Here is a 24,653-nt window from a genome sequence, read left to right on the forward strand (position 1 = left end):
TAGATTCTTAAAGCATAGTGTGGCTTTAAATGCTTTCTCAGCAATGATGGAATAGGCTTGTTTTAAATGTTGTATTTGTGGAAATGTCTTTATAATTTTACCTCATGTATTTGCACATTGTTTCCCCATCATTCTTGGAAGAGTAAAGTCAGTATCTACTGTCCAATAGTAAGAACTTTGAAAGAAACAAGTACTTTTAAAATGCTGAAAAAGGAAAAAAACAAATAATGGGGAATTTTGTTTTTAAAATAACTTTTTCAACATTTAAATTTAAGCTTAAATCAACTGAATGCATTCAGCCTTCATCTGTGTCACTTTTTAAGAGTACTGTCAACTATCTTGTGTTAGGGATATTAGTTAAGTGAGATTTGAAATTCCTTTTTTTGTGTAGTGCCAAATATTAAATATTTACATTCCCATTCAAGTTTTAAAATTATAAATATATATATATTTGTGCATATAGTATTATTAAAAGTTTCCTTTTCTATGTAAAATGCATTGCAAGAAAAACACTGATTTGAAATTAACAAGGAATATTTTTTCTTCATTTATTTTTTTCAGTGTACACAAAACATATTTTTGGTAACATTTGTTACTTACTTAAACTTATGGACAGGTTTGAGATTATTGTTTCAATCATTTCTTTATCAATTTACAAGTAATTCTTACTGCATTAACACAGTGTAAATATTGAACTGTGGGGGGTTTCAGTATGTAGTAACTCACTAAACTCAAAGCCTCAAGCAGGAAGAATGATGGATTAATTATCCAGATTTAGATTTTAGTCCTGCAGTTTCTTGGCAGTCCACAGGTAGCTTGCTGCATTCATGCAGAGCATCATTGTCTTCCAGAAAATGCAGGATCAAGACTTCAGCTCTAATTCTACAGGGAGTGCCTAATCACATGAGTAGGTTTAATTATGTTAAAATAGGAATATTCACTCTAATAACCTTTCACAGGATTAGGTTTTGCAAGGTATGGATAGTGATACAATTAGTAGCATTTAAATCCTCTTCCAATTACTTTCATTTTACAATGCTAGCAATTCAGGATTTTCTTGAATAAGAAAATACACATAATAATAGAATGTATATAAATCAGATAATATAACTGCATATTTTGGTCTTTCAAAGATATATGGGGTAGGTTCATTTTATGTTAGAGCCAAGTGGCTATTTGTATATCAAGGCTGGTTTCCGTACTATCATTTGGTAGTATGAAATGAACAATGCTTTAACCTTTTGTCTCCAATTTCTAGATTTCTCATCTAATATGATCAGTCTCAAAATGGGGAGAAAAGGACTATGTTGCCCTAAATTTAATATTAAACGTTATTATCTAATTTCTTTAGTGGTAGTGTAGAACACTGCTGCAAGATTGGGGCATAAAGTTAGTAACAGTTAAATCTTATAAATGTGAAATAGCAGAAATATTAAAATGTTCATTTGAGGATGAAATTTTACTACAAAATATTTTCTTGCATTTGTGCTCACACATGAAAATTCAGTTCAACAGAAATTTTCATCCCTGAAATCTTGCTGATTTAGATACAGGAAATGTACCCAGTTGTTTGGGTTTTTTTTCATAGCTTACTCTTATATACTGCATTAGAGGTTTTTAATGTACACTTGTGTCTGCTTTTCTACACTGTCTTTGACTACTGTTCAAAAGATCATGCAAAATAGCTGAAGGAAATTTTAACCAAGGTAGAATGAGAATAGCAGGGAAAGGAGGGCTTTTTAATCTTCAAACTCCTGCCCTTGAACAGTTAGCTGGCCATATTCAAAAGTCAGTTGCTCATGAACAAAACAGTCTTGACTACAACTCATTGAGTATCTCTGAAGACATATTCTTTATTATAGTTACATGAACATTAACGCACTAGGGTTAAATTTTATACTGGTGATTTCTATATAAAATTATGTAAGCTTTTAAACAAACCTATGTTAATATTGTCCAATAACAATGCTTATTAGGGTTTGCTGTAATTAATCTTAATTGTTATCATAGGAAAATTCCCTATAGAGCTGGCATGTTAACAATCTCTCTTTTAATTAAGTGTACCATAGCGGCATTTCACATTTTTAGATTTTTACAGCACATGTCAACATACAGTACTTTTATAATGTTTGTATAAACATGGCTGTTGAGAGCTACTGACACTATCCACTGTCAGCTGGGCTGAAAGGAATTTGGAATGGAAAAAATTAATACTTCAACAGAACTGTCGCTCATTCAGCATTTCTTCTAAGAATTTTTTTATTTATTTTTTTGGTTTTTTTTTTTGTTTTGTTTTGGTTTTTTTTTTGTTTTTTACATTCTGGCATAGATGAGAACTCATGCAGCCTTCTGGACTCTGGGCAATTAGGGACAATCACTGACACTCTTGGGACATTCCTGCCACCATCTTTCTGTGATCTAAGTGTGCAGTTATGATTTGAAAGTAAAAAAGGTTTAAGGTTTGGAAAGATGAGTACTACCACTGCACTCCCTAGTTAGATAAGGCCAATCAGTGTATTGGATTATACCTGTTGGAAGGGATCCAGAGGAGAGCCACAAGGATGGTTGTAGACATGGAACATCTTTCCTGCGAGGAAAGGCTGAGGGAGTTGTGGTTGCTCAGCTGCAGAGGTGAAGGCTCAAGACCTCAGTGCATCATTTCAGTACCTAGAGAGGGTTTATAATAAAAATGGGGGCAGACTTTTTAGAAGAGCCTCTAGCAATAGAATTAGGATTAATGGTTTTAAACTAAAAGAGGATCTATTTACGTTAAATATAAAGAAATTTTTTACAATAATGGTGGTGAGACATTGTCAATGGACTACCCAGAGGCGTGGTGGATGCACCACTCCTGGAAACATTCAAGGTCAGGTTAGGTGGGACTCTGAGCAAACCTGGGGAGTGAACATCCCTACTCATTCCGGGGGCAGTTTAAAGGTGACATTTTAAGGTCCATTCTAGACTATTCTATGATTCTATGATTTTGTATAGCTGAGTGCTTTACCTTTCCACTGCTCATTTTGTTAACTGCAAGCTGTAATGAGTATGCAAAGCCATGAGCCAGCCAGTTCACTTGCCATAAGGGTAATTTGAGTAATCAAAATCAGCTTTTTAACAGTGGGTTTCTGGCTGGTGCCAGGAAGAAATTTGTGTTGATGAATCTTCCAGTACCATAACTGTCAATATGTCAATTTCAGCATATGGCAAATAATCAAATGCTCCCCAGCTTCCAAAGTAGAGTTCTCCGACAATTTGAAAATACAAAATTGAAAAGTTGCAGCAGTTTTATTTCATAGGAAAGAAATCAGTGATGTGAAAACTATTTGCCTATTCTTTTAGATTTCTATGCCAGTGCAAGACAATGCAATTTTTTAATTGTTTAACTGGAAGAAAACCTTGAATTTCATATTGTGGAAGCCTTTCAAGTAGCTGTTAACATTTTACAAATTAAAATGTTATGGTGTTTGACATTTACATTAAATAAATGAAATCTGTTATTAAATAAGTGAAACCTGTTACCTCTGTTTTTCACTGCCACTTGATTTCCTATAAAGCAAGTCACTGTTATCATCAGTAAATAAGAAAGGACTTTTTCTTGTGCTCCCTTTCAAGACACATCAGTCCCTAGAACTGGTGCAAAAAGAATAATTTAGTTTTACTGGGACTTAGGAATCTGGAGGAAAGACAGGTTAAATAACTTTGTCATGGTTGGAAACGTCATCCATCTGCTGAGTGATGGATGAAACCTGTATTACTTGGATTTGCCAGAAGTGTATTGTACATTCCCCAGCTCATCCTTTCTTAGTTTCTGGCTGTAAATTATTTTAAGTAAATAAATCAGATTAGTTATATAATCCAAGTGAGTCTTGAAGACTCATTGAAAGCTATGGTTGTAGCTCATCTTGGCGTATTTGCACTGAATTTTAGCTTCTGTTTTGTGTCTGTGGAATACCTCTATGAGGTTAGCTGAAACAGGTAACTGCAGCACCAGGAGCAATGGAATGTGGCAGCCTGGGCTCACTGAGCTTCTAACTTATGATAAATCCAGTTTGCTACTTCTGCTGATCTCCTTTGGTGGCTTTACAGAAGTCTGCAGGAGTAAAATCGCAATAAAGAACGTGTAGCTTTAGGTAAAACAGCATGCATGTCAGAAATCTTGCTCTGGGGTTAGTGGCTACTATTTCAGTGCAGCACTTAGCATTACAAAAGAAACATAACCCCCATAATTTAATTATAAGCTGCTGGGAAGAAAAAAACCCAACAACAAACCAACCAAAGCAAAAACACTGCTTGATATTCCTGTTTGAAAAGCATGTATGAGAGTGAAAGGGGCTGATAAAATGGTGTGGAATATCTCTTGCCATGCCAGTGTTATGAAGCTGGTGGAAATAAGAAGCTATTACACAAACAAAAGCTGTGCTTTTCCTGCGCAGTGAGTGGTAAATGAATGTGATACAAAGCTTTCTTGTCCCAAGCCCAAGAGACTTACCTTATTCTGCTGTTTAATACATGTTGGCATCTGTATTTTCTTGATACTATGTTGAAATTGGAGCCGGGCACAGCTTTCATTAAAACTGAAGCTTGGCCTCAGTTCTGTATTCATTCTTGACTTCCTTGGCACGTGGTGTAGTCTGTGACCTTCTACACCAAACGTTTCGTTACTGCCAGCAAATTTTGCAACACAGAAACTGGCGTTGGTGTGCTGGCACCTCCCTTTTTGGCAGGGCTGGCTGTTGGAGCAATTCAGATCACGCTCTTTTCTCCAGTCCCATTTGGTAAATATCAGCTCTAATTTGCACTGTCAGCAATTCAGATTTTTAACTAATGTATTTCAATTTGTTTTTCCTCATTTTCATCTGTCCTTTTTCTTGGATTGGTTCCTTTGCTTTGTCCTTACTTCCAGCTTTCCCCCACTGTGCTTTCCATGCACATTTCTTTCCCACTGAGACTGTATACAAATATTAGAGCTCTAACTCACACTTTTGTCAGCAGGATATGCCGCACTCTGTAGGCACACTCAGTTCAAATAAAAAGCCCATTGGCAATACAATAAATCAAGTGATTAACAAGAAGCAAAATGCCAACCTCTGGCTTTTTTTCTGTCCCAGAAGCTTGTGATACACTGTACAAAACTGAATTTTCTACCAATAAACTGAAGTCAAAGGTGTATCCTGAGATGTGAGCACTGTAGTGCTGAACTGATATTTGGGCAACCTGGAGAAACCTGTGGATTTTCCTATTTCTGGCTGTGTGAAAACAGTTGATGGCAAACAAAGCCAGTTAATGAGGACCAGAAAAAGTATGGCAGAAAACTGTTTCTGGTGGACTGAACAGCAGAAAGCGCTGGTGTAGTATAGGTTTATGCACTTAGTAGCTGCTGAGCTGTAGAGCTGAGCTGCCCAGATTAAAGGTTATGCAGCAGGAAATGCAACAAAGCTGGCTGGAGGTAGGACAGTTTCTCCACTACCTTGTGCTGGTCATGTTGGGTAATGACTAGACAAATTTCTGTAGTGTTTAGACAGATCTATTGCATGGGGCAGGTTTGGTACTTACAGGTTTGCTTTTAGTCATTCCCCTGAAAGACAGTAGTGTGCACTCGCATTGGAAGCAAATATTGTCTAAAGATAGTAATATGGTACTTAAAAATGTAATTAAAATATGGGTAAAGATGCACTTTGTTATCTTTTTTACAAGCATTTTTGTTCCTTGTACGTCAAGAAACAGCAGTATTTCCTTTGTACTCTTCCCCTTTCTAACTTGTAAAACAAAATAGAATGCCAAAATTAGATGGGAAATTGAAATACTTTTAAAATTTCAAGAACTGAATTGTAAGGAAAACCAGGAAATACATGATGTGTGTACATGTGTGTGAGGCAAATTCTTCTATAAATATATTAAGGGCATATGCATTGGAATGTTTCCGTACAGCTTCAGTGCATCTTGCTATTTTTCTATTTTTGCTAATTGTATTTAAAATAATTTCTATTCTTTTTAAAAACATCTTGGGATGCTGCATGCATAAAAATATGCAGGGGTATACTCTATATTTGAGAAAGACACAAATTTTCATATTAATTCAGTGGCTTTTGTGTAACCTGATTCCTTCTCTGTACGTCCTCACTATTCTAGTGTAGATCTAATCTGAAATACAAGACTAGATGGCATAGAGAGTCTGGCCTTCAGTCAACAAAAGCCTTTTCTGCTGAGAAGTGAAAGATAACGAAAAAGATGTAATTACTATAATGATGGGTTAGACCTTTAGATTCATGCTGCAATCAGTGATTCCTGTGGTGCTCTGCTGCAATCATGGTTTAGTGCTGACTGGAGAGACAAGACAGGTAAAGACTGTAAAACACTCCATCAGCCCTTGATCTGAATGCCTGGAGAGGAGTCACACCTCTCATTTGCAGATAGGGGTGCTGGCTCCAAGATCGAGGGCATCACAGTGAATTGTCTTGGAAGGAGCATCTTGGAATATTTTTCAAGTGTGTAAAAAGTAAATAAAATGCCTGTAAATTACTCCCTCCCTTCTCAACATGCAACAGTAAATACTTTAATTTTATGAGGCCGTTGTGTCTGCCATATACAAACACACATGCATAAATATGAGCATCAGAGATTATATATATTTAGTAATCCCAATTTAGTCTTTATTACCCACATAATCAAAGAAAAAACATTTCGTTGTACAGGGCAATGCTTGCCAGAGCTGTTATATTTAAAGTGCTGTCAAATCAATAACAAAATCATTCCAAATACTTTCAGAATTTCTTGCTTCTTATTTTATTCTCAAAGTCAAGCTTGAAAATGTGTGCACAGTATTAATAAATACTTTTATTTTTATTCTGAATTTGAAAGACTGTTGGATTATGGATTTAAAATAAGTATTTCCAGCTGATGTAACTACAATAATTTTATAGCTATTTGGGATAAAGGGTATTGGTCCTAATTCTGAAATTCTTATTGGTATGATTAATCCTCATAACTGTGAGCTGTGTCACAGAAGTTAACTGAAACTTCTGCATGAATAATGGTTGCAGAACCAGCCTCAGACATTTAAATCATTACTATCCCTGCAAAACAACTGAAGATTAGCTCTGGTATTAATATTTTTACGTGGACGTCACAGAGATTAAAAGGAGATGTTTTCCAGAAGTACTTATGTTTACCTTCCACGGTCTGCAAATGTCATAATCCATAGAAATGTTATTAGTTTTAATTTGAAAATGAGCTTTCAGCATTATTTGTCAATTTCACCAACCCAAATAGGTGCATTCTCAAAGTTGGTCAGGAGGATATCGTAGCATAATGGTATGTTTGATTCCAAGGATATGTTTAATTCATTTTGCATCTTTGTTGGCACTTAAAAGGGTTTGCAAAGAAAAAGAAAACTGGTACACTGTTGATAGGACTGATCATTTTTTGACAAGCTGAAGTAAAGTTTTCATTCACTTCTGATCATTAATTGACAAAACCTGTAGAGAACACCTCATTCCCACTGCATTTCTGGGTTTGGTGATCCCCAAGGCTGAACAACACAAGGGGTTATGGGAGAGCCTTGGACACCAACGCTCAAGACAGAGAGAAATTCAGAGTGCTAGTGTTACACTTCATCCATATGCTCAGCAGGTTATTTAACTTGACTTAAAGATATTGACATTCTGGTTCACACTCTTCCTACTTCATAGCCTCACGACACAATGTGTCACTCACTGCATGACCAAAACCAATCGACCAGATACAACATCCTCAGTCAAAAACTACTGTATGGATGAGAAATATTTTGTTTCTGTGAGTAGTATCTGTTGCAGTTGTACTTGTTGTACTTGTGCTTAATTTTTCTACATTTTGGTAGTCAATTAAATTATGGATAAATTTGTATTCCACATATTTCCTTATATTTCATAATTGACTTCATAATGCAACACAAAAATCACAACCTTTTGGAAAGAGAGATTCTTTCCATCTGCTAGTTAAAGACATTTAATATAAATGACTGAGACCAAGGCTGCAGTTATAAGGAATGAGGTATTAATCTGGTTTACCTTCTCTTCTCTTAATTAGAAGACAAAAGTAATACAAAAATACTGTGTATGTTTCAAGGAATTTTTGGTACCACATCATTGTCTCCATATAACAGGTGCAATCAAAAGGTAAATTACAGGATGTGTACACAGGTAAGGAGTGCTTTCTGAAGGCTGCACTTCATAGTCAAAGCAGACTTGAAACAATTCAGTAGAGAGCAGCTAGTCCCTTAATCCTCTGTGTGCTTCTCCCAAACAGCAGTAGCACATATTCACTTGTACCAATTTTGCATGCTGTGCTGGCCAGCATTCTTCTATGTATAAAAGTAGGAATGATCCCTCTCACTGTTTACTCAAAGCAGGTGATGAATGTTTAACAAAATAGTAGCAAGGGCCCAAAGCTGGGTTTGTAAGTGCAACCGCTCACAATTTAAGAGTTCCGAAGACAGCACCTGAATAACATAAAAAACTGTGGTAGGCTGGAATGCTGAGCAAGAGGAAGAACACTATTGGCTGTCCACAAATTTTAGCAGTTGTAGAACCAGTGATTATGGTTTGCAACCTGGATAGGCATGGCTAAATTCATGTATTTGTTATGGGCAATGCAGGATTTTGAAGAGCAAGTTTAAAGAAGATAAAATGGTAAGCAGTGAAATGGAAAAAAAACAAGGTACTTGTCAGAAAAATAGATGTTTGAGTAGTTAGTAGTGGTGCAAATGGTGGAAGGGTGACCTTTCATCTGACAGCTCTGTAGGATGGATTGATATTAATGATGAGAGGCCTTTAAATGAAAACAGAAGAAAATGAAGGGATAAGGTCTAGCTTTAAAATTCTCTTTCCTCATCAAGGTAGAATGATAACCAAGGTGCAAGACTACAGGTCTTTCTTTCATCTAAGGTGAGATTGCAGAGTGAGGTTAAAAAGTGATCAAGATTCAGTGAATTGTTTTGGTGTTGGAGCCTGAGGTGAAAATGCTGTATTGTAGGAGCTGTTGTGCGCGATGTTCATGAGACTTTAGGATTGAGGAAAATAACCTTCAGTCACTCTCAAATCTACGAAATAGCAGACTTTCATCAGGATGAACAAATGTACATACCTTCCAAATTTGCATTTTTTAAAAAACTGTGTTTAGGCATTTGGATTTGTGATTACAAGAGCTGTTTTTTTGTAATAGCCTGCTTAGAATGTGCAGTATTCTCATTATTGGGATGTTTCTGGGAGAGAGCTTCGAGAGATAAAGTTGATTTTAAAAATAAGGTAAAAAGTATTCATCTTTAAATAGATAAAAAGAACTACTTAGCTAAATATTTAATGTTAAGTAATTATCTAGAGAGTAGAGATGACTTGTGGAATAGGAAGAAGGAATGGGAAATGAAAAGTCATGGGGACAGTTGAACTTAAGAGGAAAGTTTAACTACTATTAGTCTTATTATTATCCAAATCCCAGGCATATGAAGTAGCTTAGGCTCTCTAGACAGTAAATTTTGTTCTGGAGCAAAGTGGGCATTTCCTCTACTGACAGTGAAGTGGTCTTGTAAATGTTAATTGGACCTATATTAATAGCTGTATTTTTTTCTCTCACTGGAAGACTCACTTTTTTATTCTGTACACTTATACAGTAGAGCATCCTGCCTTGAGAAGGAGGCTGGGTTGGAGCATCTCAAAAGATTCCTTCCAACCTCAACCATTCTGTGACCTGTTTCATGAAACTCATTTTCTGTAGATATTCTGTTAATCCTGTGTTTATCTGGGCTCACACCAGTGGGAAAAAAGTGATCTCTAGAACTCACAACATGATCAGACTGCAGTGGGTAGTTAGTGGTCATATCTCTTATGTTAGCATTTTCACATGCAGATATAAGAAGCTAGAATGGTACACAATTAGTTCACGTTACAATATTCATAAGAGAGGAACTAATTGTGACTTTGTTTTCCTATTTTTTTTTCCTGCAGCTGGGCCTCTGGAACTTCCTCTGTTCGAGCTGATCCCATCACAAAGACAGGTGGTTTTCCACGGAGACCGCTTGCCTTTCCAGTGTACTGCAACCTACGTGGACAACAGCACCCAAGTGCAGTGGTACCACGCGGGGCACCTGATCGAAACCGATGAGGAGCGCGGCATCTTTGTGGAGGACAGCATCATCCATGACTGCTGCCTGATTACACGGTAACACACACCTCTTGTCACAGTCAGGCTTGCAGGCAAGGGGGACAGATCTGACACTTGCAGCAAGACTCATTAAAACATGCATCAGGAGTTATTTAATTTGGAGCAACTCAATTGCATGCTTGAATCTGAGCACAGAGGTAGAGATTTTTCATGGCTATGATTGGCCGTGGTTCCAAATTGTACTTTTTGTACTAAGTATCCAGATTTTATGGGTTTGAACCAGATAAAAACAGTTTCTTATATAGTAAACCATGAGAAGAAACGTGAAAAAACAAGAAAAGAAGAAAAGCTTCAGTAGCATATGAGTGACTTATAACCAAACTGCTTCTTCATGACACCATCTAGAGTGATGGACCTATGAAGGGCTATTAATTGAAAAGGCTTGGATTAGTTTTTGTAGGTTCCAATACACTAGATCCTATATTCTTTAGTTAAGTAATCTCATTTTTGTTTCTTATTAAATATTTCTCAGTTTTCTGTGACTTTTACCATCTCTGTGCCTGTGTGCTTGAGAGATACAGAGATCTACAGATGCATTTGCTGATGTGAAAAGTGCAAGAGGAATGAAGTAGAGTAGGCTTATATAAAAGAAGCAAAACCTAATATTTGGCAGTGACTGTAACGCTCCAGTTTTGCTTCAGTTTTCTTGTTAAACATTATTTAATAAATTATAAATTTCAGTGTTTATTTTTGGGTTTCATCACCGAGTATTGGCTTGTCACTAAAAGCTGCTAAGTTGTTGCACACATCCTTTTGTCCTCTGCCAGTTTCCATCACTGATCAAAAAGAGAGTCTGATTCTGTGTGCATGTTCTGCCTCTCTCTTTGTAGAAGATGGAGTGAAAATAACTATGCTAATTAGCTCTGGATAATCATTAACATCTTTTCACTCAAACAGTTTCTATTAATATAATTGACCTGAAATGCTTCTTGAACTATCAAATAGAAGTTATGAAGGGAGTCAAATTAAATCCTGTCCACTGGGAACTTTTGGCTTTATTAATTTCATCTACCCACTGATTATTTGACCCCTTTTGGAGTCCTGTAGATCTAGAGGCATAGATCTGACCTATTCTCAGAGCTACTGGCTTTCTTCTAATATCAATGAAAAGGACTATTAGACCAATTAGTACAGTAATGCCACGTGCATGAGCTATTATATAACTGTCAAGTCACTTAAATTAAAGCATGTTCTTCCTATTTCCATTATATCAAAATTAAAATACATGCTGTTAATCACCTCATTATGTTTTTCAACTGAATTATATTTTGCACTGTATAAGCAATTTTTAAAGCATAGTAATAAACTAAAATAAATTGAATAAAATTGTTTCCAAAATAGCTGTCATTTTTCAAAAGCTGTAAGTAGCTTTACTGATTTTTTTACCTTGCATCACTTCTTTTTTGCCAGACTGTAAAATAAAAACCATTGTCTACCATAGCATATTTTAATAAGGATGGTTGATCTCCTGCCTACCTCGTTTACTGTGCCATTTAATAGGTGGCCTTGATGCTGATGGTGCAGTATGCACTGGAATGTGCAGTATGCACATCTATTCAGAAGAAATGTTCTTTAAGTACATCATCACATTTGCTGTTACAGACTGGAAAAATACTCTGACTTGCCCAAGTTATGTGATACAGACTATTAAAATAAGACACAATATTTTAAATACAACTCCATGTCCTTAAACAGCTGTTTAAAAGCATGCAACATTTTCATTTTTCATTTTTCATTTATTTGCACTATATGTGGCAGTTTGTAAGGTAGAAGGGCATCAACACTGCATTTACCATAGAGCATAATCCTTATCCAGCCAAAGCTGTTCCTCTGCCTTGATCTAGGTGCTGATCAGAATTAACTTCTTAAAGATATACTTTTGAACCTAGTTTTAAAAACTATACTATTTTAAAGTCAGTTTTTTAAAGTGTAAAGACATGTATTGTTGAAAAGATTGTTGTGACTGTTACAATTATCTTCAGCATTTCTTAATTTTAATCCCATTTTTATGACCCTGTATACTATATCCTGATTTATATAATTATTATCATCACAATTTGAAATAATATGTAATAGCATGCTTGTTCCATGTTACAATAGCATGTATTAATATGCTTGTTACATGCTATTACACACTGATTTGTGATAGTTCTTAAGGCTAAATCATGGTTGTGCAAGGCACTGAAACATCAGAAAGACTGTGCCTCCCTGAGGCTATCAAATTATAAGTATATGATTTGGACTAAAAATAAAGGTAACTTGAAATCAGTTCTTGCAGTATCATATTTTGCCTTTGTATACCTAGTCTTTACACCAAATGTCCACTGTCTGTGGCTTTCTGTAATTGCACTAAAGGACATACTTTGGCCTTGCTACTTAGCAATTTAAAGATTTCTATAGCTGGTTTTGAACAAAGAGGTGTAGTCATGTTCCAAAAGCTGCTTAGTCAAACATTTTTAGGTGGTTATTTTATTGGGTAATTCCAGATATTTCTGGACATGGATTTACAACACAAATATCATGCTAAACCCTTCTGTTTTATTAACTGGCACAGTAGAAGGATAAAATATCCATATGTGTATTTTTTGTCTCCTATGATAAACTAAATAAATATTTTTGAATAAAACAGAATAAACTAAAATAAATATTTTTGTTACAATAATTAAACTAAAGTTTTGAACTGTATTCCGGTCCGTGACATTTTTCTTGGCAAGGAGTATTCCCTTACAGGAGATCTGGAAAAGGTGTTTTCAATTCTGCTGCTAGCTTGCATTTATAATTTCTTGCCAATGATAATAATATTTGATTTTGCTGATGTTTAATTTTCTGTCATTATGCCAGTGTATAAATGTCATAGTCATATGTGAAAATATACATATAATGTGGGACTAATTTCCTATCATTTGTGAATGGATCTAGCTGAATTTTTTAATGATGCTTCCATGAAGACAGCCTAATTTCTTTAGCCTGGAATAGTATATCAGTTTAATAATAAGCAGCAATTTTAACTCAACACATTCTGGTTCTCTGATATCCCTGAAGCCACATAGAAGGAAGATCATGTAGGATTCTCTGCAGCACAGCATCCTTCCCAGCTTCTCCACTCTTCCCTTTCAGTGTTTGGAGAAGCTGGCAGGACAGTTATTAGAATATTAAACTAGGAAAGGAAACTACTTTAGTTCTGTGAGCCAAGAAAGTCCGCAGTGGCAGAGATACTTTAATTTTCAAGAAGTTTGTTATTTACCACAAAGAATATAATGACAATTTTAAATTTTTTTTTTTTATTTCTATTCTGCAAATACACTGTGTAGAGTGTTTAACAGTGCTTATGCCCTGACAGCTGTAATAGCTGCTCTGGGACCATTACAGTTCACAAGTGCTCCTTCTGAAAACATTAAACTGTGAAGGAAGTTAAGAACCCATAAAAAGGAGAGCTACAGCTGGAGAAACCAACATGCTCTCAACTAAACCTAGGCAAACAGGTGCTGGGATCAAAAGTTGTTTTCAGATGTAATTTTTGTTGTGTAGATGGATTTGCCACTGGAAATACACTCTCTTAGGACTGAATTTTGATCCCCTGAAAATTGTGTTCTTCTGTTATAGTCTGTCCTAAGTATCTTAGTCTTCTAAAAATGGTTGTCAAAGCCACTTTATTTTGTGGGGATTTTTAGTTACAAAAAATATTAAGCTTAAGAATCTGTTGTTTAAAGTCCTCTAAGTGGTTCTTTACTTTGTGACAGTAGCCACTGCCAAGTAAATAATGAAATAATTAGTAATGTTTGAGATTAGAGGTAAATGATTATGTGAAAATCTCAAAAATGTGTGGAAGAAAGGAAGAATTTCGAATCAGGGTCCACTTGTAATAGTGAAGGTACAAAAAAAATTTCAAACACATTAAATGTTGTGGGTTGAAACTTTTGATCTTAATTTACCTTATCCAGACCTGAGGCTGAGTCCAATTAATACTTTTTTACTGTTTGAGATTATCACTGCAGATGCTAGTACGGAATTAGGAGTTAGATTGAGGCAGTTTCACTAGAAAAATAAAGGTTGTTTAAGATATGATTAGAGAAAGGAAATTGATTCCAGGAGCAGACAGGTAGTGTCATTGCAAGTTTGAGATCCAGGCAGACACTTCCTATAAGAAAGAACAAATTGTTTCCAGAACCTATCTGTGAAAGGCAGAAGTTCAAGGCATGTAATGACCCAGATGATGCCTAAACTTTGTTGACAGTTTGGGCAGGAATGCATCTGGAAAAGACATGAGGCAAGCAGCAGTGGTTTGACCTGGTCCTAGGTAAAAAAAGCAGCCTGAAAATCCCTGATAAGGATGTTGGTAGGTTGGTTACTTGACTGAAAGTTCAGATATGTACCAAATCATGGCAGAATATTGGAGATTGCACAAGATTATCAAGATTAGAACAAATCCAAGCAACTTGATTCAGAAATGCAGATATTTTATAATCACTTTGTGTTCTGCTGTCCTGAGTATTTTGGAGATGAGCAGCTATGGGTCGTACTGAGAAATCTAGGGTGATAAGCAGAAACTGTTCAGTGCTGATATTTTTTTGCTTTACCTAATTGACACAGTTTGACCTTCAGCTGTCAAGGAGTTAGGAAACAAATGAAGCAAAACAACAGTTTAAATTGTAAATCAATATTTCTGTATTATTTTGAGGTCACTTTAAACCCTGTAGGCAGTGGTATACAACTAATTTCAGGCACTGGAGATAGAAAAGGACTACTGACAGATGTGACTTCACCAGCAGTGTTCTCATATATCTGATAGGAAGATAATATTTTAAATTATTGCAGAATATTATGAAATGCCCAGGGTAAAGGTTTCATTATGTGAGATTAAGTGTACCTTCATGTGGATTAATTTGGAAGATTAATTAAACTTAGGTGTTTTATATAAAAATATTTCAATTACCTGAATAAAATCAATGACAGTTTTATTACTAATCGGTGTGGGGAATATTTTAAAATATAACCTGTGGAGAGACTGATACAATGAAAAGCAAAAGCAGCAACCACGATACCCTCTGTCATTAAAGTAATGGACCATTACCTAAGAGTTGTGCTGTGTCATAAAACCTTGAGGCTTAATTTGGGTAAGTGCTTATTGAAACATGATTGAAAAATAGGTATTTTCACCAAAATATATATATGGCTGCTAGAATTAAAATACCCTAGAAAAATAGTAAGTCAGGACTATAAAAACATTTTGATGGAGTCCTTGAAGAATGTTACAAAAATATACTTTGGTGTTGAGACCAGATTGTGAAGATGCCTTGCACTAAATTTTGACCTCTCACTTCCATCTCTGCTTATATCCAGCAGCTATATATGGGTCCATCCAGCCACAACTCTGAAATGTTCAGTAGTAAGAACAAAAATTGACGCTTTGTCCCCCACAAGGGAGAATCAGAGGGTTTTGCTTTGACTTTTTAAGGCCAGAATGATTTTAATGTGGCCCTTCAAACAGCTGCAGCTACACAGCTGAGGACATGCTGCACTGTAGCAGCAGCTGGGAGTCAACATCTCAGGGATGGCTTTTTCTAAAGTCCTTTCCCTGTCAACATCAGCGTTAGATATAATTATACATTTTCTCTGAGTCCAGGCAGTAGTTTGTAAATCTGTGAACTAAATGTGAGCATATCAGGGCATTTATGACATATATCCAGAATCCAATGCCAGGTAAACCACCCTAAATATTGGTGAAGCAAACCATTTATTCAAAGCAGCACTTGTTAGAAATATTAAAACAACAACAACAACTGAATTACTTTTTAATTTTCATGTATTTCAATCTGTTCAACATTGAGAATGTATTGTAGGGCATATTCCCATTAATATGCTGGAATTCCATGAAAATAGGTCCTCTCCCCTCTTTTTTTCTTCCTGCAGGATAAAACACCCCCTATATTTAAGTGATTATGGTATTTTGATTGAGTGGCTCCTGGCCAGTACAAAATAAATTTTACACTGTAAGAGATACACCAACTACTGAGAAAGAATAGAGATAGTTCCTGAAGTTTTTATGTAGGAAACTCCTGTCTTACCATCTTTTTAGATCTTTCCAAATTTCTTGCAAGTGGGCAAGTAAAACAACTCAGTATTGAAACCCTAATATATCAACCATCCCATAAAGTATTCATTAGATAATTAATTTCTGCATTGGTATAATGTAAAAGTAATATGCATTTGACAAATGATTTGAAATTGTAAAATTAATTTAGTAGGCATTTTAGTTTGTTTCCTTTTGTGTCTTGTTTTGGGGTTTTGTGATGACTGTTTTGCAGGTTTTTTTTGCTGGTCCTAGTGGCATGTAATCAAATAATCAAGAATTCTCATAACCAGATAACACTTCTGAGTCATCTGGGAAATATTATACTTTAAAAGCTTTTTACACAGTTTTGGCTATTGGTCTGATTGGTGTTATTTTTGTCTAAGAATCTCTGATAGTGTACAGACCACAGGAGTTATGCTAATGAAATAAAGTGTCCTCTGAATATAACATTGCAGCACACAGGCTACTCGAGGGGAGATGAGAGGCATACAGCAGGGGTAGCACCATTTCCCCAGAAGGCTGCAGTTGGCTCCATCCTGTAGTCCATCAGCTTGCTGGTAGAACAAAATAACAGTAAACACATCTGAGCATCCCTAAACCTTTCACCAACTGACAGAGCAGCTCAGTGACAGACAACTGATTCACGAAGTACTTTAAAAAAGCCCTGGCCCAGGTGGAGTCCCTTCAGATAGCTTTGTGGCACTGTGCTACCACGGACCTGCCAGCTGTCTGAAGGTTTATCCAGCAGGAGAAACTTTTGGGTCTCTAGGGCTGTTGATCCTTTTCTTTTTCTCTCCCCACTTACATTCTCAGCTAGCTAGACTGGCATGTATTCACTCCAGAACTGAGGGAGTTTGAGAATAAATACGAAAATCTTCATGTGTGCCCTTCAGTGCAGAGCAGTAGCTGATTGTCTCTACCTGACAAGCTCAGTGGGTGAGAATGAGCTCGTACAACAAACCAAACATCTTGTGATATGATGTAGACATGTTTAGTTTTCTGAAGTAGTTCCTGAAGATGGTGTGGTAGAGTCACTCTGATATCAATAGTGTTAGTTTTCTCTATTTTATGAAAGAAATTAATGGCATATATGTAGGTCACAGGTACTTTGATATCCACCTATAGAAAGCACCTCTCACTGTTAACTGTTGGGCAGCAAATGGATATTAGCCTGTGACAGTGTTTTTGTACATTTGCATTTCAACTGAAGTAGTTTGAGCAATACAAAGGAAATAATGTGAGATGTTTTTACTAGCTGAAATACAGCTCTTTTATTTTGAAAGTAGGTTTTTATTTGGTTTGTTGTGGTTTTTTTCCTCTTTTTTTTTCTGTCAATATATTGTTATTAAATCTAGGTCCTTTCCAACTCTTGTCATGGTTCTAGAATGTGAACAAATTAGCTGATGGATAAATTATAGAAAAAAGTATGTTATAGCACGTTACATTTCTTGGGTACCCACAGATGGTATTAAATGGTAAGTTAAGCTTTGTCTTTATAGGCAGTTAAAAAAAAAAAGTGTATTGCATTACCTCTGTGTATGAGAAATTGATTACACCTGAAACTACTTGCTAGACATCTCACATAAAATGAATACCAACTTTCATCTTCCTTTTTTTCTTGCTGTTGCCTGGACACAAGTTTACTTCAAAGGCCATCAGCCTTCTAAAGCTGTTTCTTTCAAGGGTAAATAACTAATTTTGTCAGAGAGATCAGACTAGCAATTTGAGTTCAGACAAGTGCCTTGATTTACAGATTCTCTCTTCATTTTCCATGTTTTAACCTTATGTCCCCTGTGAAAGGCTGTATTCCGAGCAGCAATGTACCCTGGAGACCAACACTCATTTTTTAAATTGCATGTTAGTATTAATAATTTAAGGTGGTATGGCTTGGAGGCATGTTATGCAGACCTTCTGCCTGAACTGTGGGAACACATTAGCTATTTATCTGTCTGAAGAAGAATATGAGAAAACCTAAATGTCTCCTGAGTTACAGTAAATAATTTTTATTTTCCTGCAGGAAGACCTGTTGGTTTTCTTCCTAAATCTTACAGAAATTCAAGTCAGACTTTGAAGTATTTCTTGTGGAAAGCCAATCAAAATATGGTGTTGAAGTCCCTTCTTTATTTGTTACTTTGTTTCCTGGCATGCAAATGACTGCTGGGGCGTACAGGAAATGTCGCTCTAGTACTTCTTCAGGACATGGCTGAGTAACTTTGCATAATGAGACCTACTTCTGATTGTCTAATTAGTTATGCATAGCTGTAGCAATGCAAAACTATGCCTCAAATAGAACTCTATTGTCATAGGTTACTTGATTACATGACTGTGGCTTCCTCGTGTATTATGGCTCCTCTCTTTATAATGACAAATGCCACGGGCTTCTTGAATATCAGAACAACTTTTTCCTGCAATTGCTTCAGCTGTACATTTTAATTAATTTTTTAATATGTCAATCATCACATTTGTAAAAAGTAATTCTACCATGCATGAAATTTCCCAGTACAAGAAAGAATCATGTATATTCTTTTTCCTCTTTTCAATGTTTTTAATGAGAAGGTCACTGTAATTTCAAAGGGAAAGTTGAGAAAAGCCTGCTAGTCATCCTTTTCTCATCAGGCAGCAGTCTTCCTATTCAGTTAGCCTTGATACCATCTCATGAATATCTGACTTCATTTTATCATCATGGAATATCACAGAATTGTTAAGGTTTGAAAAATCCTCTAAGATCATCAAGTCCAAGTGTTTAGCACCAAACCATATCCCCAAGTGCTGCATCCACATGGTATTTTGAACACTTCCTGGGATGTGATTCCACAATTCTCCCTCTGCTGCAATTTGAGGCCATTTCTTCTCATCCTGAAAGTCAACATTTCCTTGAAAAGCAGCAGCTGTTACACTGCTGAGGAGTGGGATGTGATCGCTAATGCAGAGGGTGTAGGAATGCTTGTTGACTCATACTTCTTCCTTAGGAAAGATGCATAGCAGGGGCAAGATTGTTGGCATTTGTGGCCTGATGTTTATTAGCTCCTGTGAGATAGGATAGTCAAGAAAAGAATAGAGCCAAAGGAGCCATCCTCTCTTAATTCTTTTGTGGTTTTGTCAAGCTCTTAAATCAGAGTCCTGACATGTTCTCAGGTTATGGGAGAGTTCTCGCCTTTATCCAAGACTTGCTGCCATTGCCAAGAGAGATCAAGAATGCCTTTTGACTATAAGTGAGAGTCTCTGGGTGTGCTTATGCAACCACGCCAAGACTTAAACTATGTAACTGCCGTACTAGAAAACTTTGTGAAATAGAGCTTTAAAATTCTATACCCAGGAAAGTCTCACCCCTTCCTTCTCATCTGAGGACTGTGAAGTTGAAGTCTCCAAGGGCTATAAGCAGAGAGAATGCTAAAGGAGCAAGTTGACTGCTTTTTTTGAGTTCTAAAAGATTTTTTTCTTTTTTGATTCGGTCCCCCAAATTCTCCAGAGATATAAGATCAATTTATCATTTGTCATATCCAGATGGTAAGTAAATGAACAGTTTCACCACTGGGCTTGCTATCAAAATATTCCAAGAGGAATATAAATGAATGCATCATTTACAGTGGCCAGATGGCAATTCAGAAGATAATTTCTTGATCTAGTCACTATATTGCATAAACCTATTCTGGCTTGGTTTTTATCACCATCTGAAGAAAGGGCAATAGAAGATTAAAAGTGTGAATGTGAGGAGTTTCTTGTCATTTGAGATAATTTGAACCAGTGTTCAAGTATTGTGTTTCTATCAGAAACAAGGCTGGTGTATCAGTAAATATTTGTCTCTGAGTCTAGGAAACTTCATCTACTGAGGGGAGATCTATTGAGCAGCAGATACTTTTACGTCAGAACACATTTCAGCAGTTTAAATAAATGGAAAATACACCTTTTATATTTATTTATCTGAATATTTATTACTTGTAAAATTTAAAATAAGCTGAAATATGGTATTTACCTACCACCATCATGGTTTCCAATTTTATCCCTTTTTTATTGTTAACAATGATTGTAGATATTTTCTAGAAAATATTTCGTAAGATCAGCACAACTATCATACATTCTATTCATTTGAGAAGTCTCCACATCTTGATGCCACAAGTGAATGTACCTTCTACCTTTTCTTTCAGTGAAAAAGATTTATACATAATTGTTTTTATAAGCTCTAGGAATATGATTTTTCTTAACTGTCTATAACATTGATGTGAGATTGTTCTGATGTATGAAATATAATATTTAATTAAAACATTGTTAAACTGGCTAATTTCACTGAAGTACTTCTACCTGAATGCAAAAAGCTGTATTAAGAATTAGCTGAGAGGCTGCTGTTACTGGGCTATTCACCTGAGACTTCTTGAGAACAATTGCTTCTTTTGACATTAAAATACTGAGCTACTCTCTGAGAACAGCTAGTAATGCTTTTTCTATATTTTTTGCTATAAAACTACGTTAGAATTCATTGTAAAAATGAAATAGGGGGTTACAAGGCACTTGGAGTTCAAAGCTGTCATAAATAGGAATAATGTAATGTTTTTAAGGTTATTATTTAATAATAAATTTAACTGAATATGTGGAGAAATATCCAAAATTCTGAAACAACTATCTTAAATCAAAACTATTTACTGTGGTTTACCCATTTTCCGAGGGCCAGATAACAGTCCCAAAGTAGGTTCTTGAGAAAATCATCTTTCAAAATTTCAGGCTCTGCCAAAAAAAGTACTAAAGGTAGCAAGTAAATTTTTTTAGATTTTATTTTAAATAGAAATAAAGAGATTTGAAATAAATTTATTAAGTGTTAATTCAGTCCTTCAGTTGTTATAATGTACATTCTCTCTCACCCTAATGCGTTTCTTCCCACATAATTTCTAATTGTCTAAACCACAAGGCATATTTAAAGACAAGCCATTTCTATAGAACAAAGTAAATATTTCAGGTAAATGCTACTTCTTTTCCTCTCCCAACCACTTTCAAAAGCTGTAATTTGTTTAAAACTGTAGCAAAATTTATTTCTAGCCCCATGGCAGATTTAAGATATAATGTGTTACCTTCTTAAAATGTAGTAGTTAGCATTATTTTTGGTCTATGACATCTGTAGAGTTGGGGTAATTGAATAATGTTCTACCCCTGACAGCAGAGTGCCAGATTCTGGTGCTGAAATGCCACAGGAGTTGTAATCACAGCTGGAAGCAAAGCCGTTCTCTGTGGGTTGGTTGTGTGGTCCACTTGAAATGCCTTTCTGACTTCCAAGTGCTTGGTTGGGCAACAAACCAAATATTCTGTAATACCTGGGGAAAGCAGAGTGGGCATTGATAAGTAGTTTATATTATTTTGTGATGATTTGTGATTTGTGTAATAGCCTGTTACAACCTGAGTCGTCAATACAAATTGTACTGTCTGTCCCTCTTATATCATAGACCAAACTCCATTTTGATATTTTTGTTTAAAAATAAGTTAATGTCAGAAAGCCAGTGACTTGATATCTCTATAATTAAGTGTATACAATGATGAATCTTTTATTCTTTTAGTGAACTTATCCTATCCAGTATTGACATTGATGCAACTGGAGATTGGGAATGTCTAGTCAAGACCTCCTATGGAAATAGCACTAAACAAGTAGAAATTGTGGTACTTGAAACAGCTGCTCCCTACTGCCCTGCAGAAAGAATTATTAACAACAAGGGAGATTTCAGGTATGACTTTTTGGGTTTGGAGTGTGTTTCATATGTTAATGGAGGTACAGTGCTTACATGACACTTCAGTATCAGTTACAGATCACTTTTTATTTTAGTTTTATCTAAAATCACTTTTATTTAGTTTTATTTAGTTACATTTTTATGTAATATGGTAGGAAGGAGGAGCACTGTATGATTTCGATGGAAAATGGGACCTAGTGCTTCAAGAGAAGCAATGGTTTCTGAAAGTCAGGAAATCTTCTGATTCCTCAGTATGCATTATTTTTAAGAAATTTTTTCTTAAAAAATAGGAAAATTTTTAAGACATTAGATAAATTAGAGAAGGTTCAAAATTTTTTTGGGCTTTGTAGAAGACGATAACACTGCATTAAAGCGTTAGAAGATTAAATCTTCAGTGCTTTACTTTTTTAAATCTGTTCTGGTTGTGATGGCTTTGTTCAGCTGAGATTAGAGGTAACAAATTACAGGAGACTGTTAATAAAATATTTCACTGAAGAGGATCAAAATAGAAAGTAAAACTATTAGTAAAACAAATATATTGTATGAGGCGAGCTTAAGCACACAAAGTTCTATCAATATATCACATGCTTAAAAAATGCACCTGTCCTGTTATCTGAATCTAAGGAGTCTGCAAAATTTTGTAGACTAGATGTAGATTTTGCTCCATCATTTCTTTGTTCCATCACTACATATGCTGGTGGGGCGTTTTAAAATTGTAATTATTTTAATCAGAAGAAAAGATTCCTCTGGAATTTGGTATTGTTTTCAGTCAGCTCTAAAATACACCAATGATATGCACAAAGCTCTTAAACAAAACCTGCTTGACAATAAGACTGATGTATGATGGCAATCCCATTGAGAAATCAAGACAGTAATTTGTTACCAAATGAATTATAATGATAATTCAGCTTGAGTAGTTAAGGAAAGGAAAGTAGGTGAAGAAAGAAGCCTTTCTTATATAGCAGAACTTTCTGTGAATATTTCTGACCTGAAAGCCGCTATTTATTTTTAGTTACCTTAACTTAAAAACCCAAAGGCTTTTTGCACTATTTCTTGGGTTTGAATAAAAGTAAAAGATTGAATTAGAGTGAAGTGGAAATAAAAACCTACTCAAATAGTCTCTTTTCTCTTTACTACAAAGCTATTTTATTATGTTTTAACCTCAGTACCAGCGAGTTTGCCTGTTTCACTGAGGCAGAATTGCTGAGGCAATGCATATATATGGATTAAATTTCATTAGAGACCTTTGACAATCTTAGCTATAGATTTTTTTGTCATCACAATAACTGGAATTGTATTTTTTCATAGTGGATTTGCTGAAATAGGTTTTCATTAGATCTTTAAAAAATATATACTTCCTATCAGAAAACTCATACTGAATCTTTTAGATGGCAACACTATGAAGTTCATGTTCTTGCCTTAAAATGACATCCTTTTCTCCATAAATAAATATATATAAATCTTCATGCTGCACAAACTAACACCAGGGGCATTTTTGTCATTTTATATAAATCAAAAGAACAAGAGTGGACATTTCTCAACCTATTGATCATCTTCCTAGAAATCCATATAAATTTATTTTTAAAATGTACATCAAAAGGATGCTGAGTCCATAGGTTCTTTTGGCATTTGAGAGAATGAATTTAAAATCGTATAGAATTTATGAGGCTCCAACTCAACATTAGTGCTTGAAATTGTACAAAGGTTTATCCTCAGAGATGGAGCTATCACACCAGCAAGTTTTCTTACAAAGGTCTTTGAAGTTTTGGTAACATAACAAGTATGGAAGTAGAAAGAATTGAACCACAAAGGAAAAACTAGAAAGAACTGTTCTTTTATTGGGCAAAAGAAAGGAAAAAAAGCGTCAGGGGAGTGTGGCTATTTCAGTGGTCCAGCCTAGGTGGTATTTATAATTGTGTAACTGCAGTAAGAATTAGGCACTGAGAGTCGGAACGAACTGGCCTTTTCTGCTAAGAGGTTTTCTCTATCATGGCCATATTTTACCTTTTTTTGGTTGTTGTTTTCTAGAATGCTGTAAGCTTATTCTGAAAAGCAAATGATAATGTTGTTACATGCTTTCATTCTTAGTCATGAAGGCCAGATTGTGCTCACTGAGACAATGTTGGGCTCAGAATTATCTCTTTAGTTTTACTTTTGAAGTAAGTTGCCAATAAAAGTGGGCCAATTGCATTAATGCAAATATTTTAATAAAAGTAGTATTTCATCCCAGAGGCAAAAGTCCTTTATACTACTATATGCTCTATATACTACTTTAAATATTTTGATTTTTTTGGAAATCTTCTTTCATGATTCATTTTTTTATCAACTGTTTTTACACCACACATTGAATTTTTTCAGTGACAGCTATGAAAAAATAAAAGTATTTTTCTTCTTAGCTTTTCTTTGAAATGAAGAAAACTTTTATATCCTAAAACCTTTCAGTATATTATGTAACAATGTACAATTGAGCATGCATTGTGTAACTAGAGGAGCTAATACTATTGTTTGAGGAAAGGTTGATTGCCAAGCTGTAATTCCATTGAAAGGCAGAATATTTTTGTGATTTATCTGGTTCATTCATTACATCAGTGCAATTAAAGAACCATATCCTTCCCACACCTGCTGTCTCACTGAGGATATGCTTATGGCTTTCTTAGATATCTACCAATTACCTGATC

The 24,653-nt window shown here is 35.4% G+C and overlaps 1 protein-coding gene across 1 annotated transcript in view; it reads left to right on the forward strand.

Annotated features, from left to right (window-relative positions):
- LOC121350220 (adhesion G protein-coupled receptor A3-like) overlaps positions 1 to 24,653 on the forward strand; it is a 256,338-nt gene that overhangs the window by 112,282 nt on the left and 119,403 nt on the right. The window contains exons 7-8 of the mRNA XM_041461380.1: positions 9,978 to 10,191; positions 21,808 to 21,972. Of these exons, the coding sequence (XP_041317314.1) occupies positions 9,978 to 10,191; positions 21,808 to 21,972 (379 nt within the window). The remainder of the gene's footprint in view (positions 1 to 9,977; positions 10,192 to 21,807; positions 21,973 to 24,653) is intronic.

The sequence above is a fragment of the Pyrgilauda ruficollis genome, unplaced genomic scaffold (genome assembly GCF_017590135.1).
Source record: "Pyrgilauda ruficollis isolate IOZ18807 unplaced genomic scaffold, ASM1759013v1 scaffold15, whole genome shotgun sequence".
NCBI lineage: Eukaryota > Metazoa > Chordata > Aves > Passeriformes > Passeridae > Pyrgilauda > Pyrgilauda ruficollis.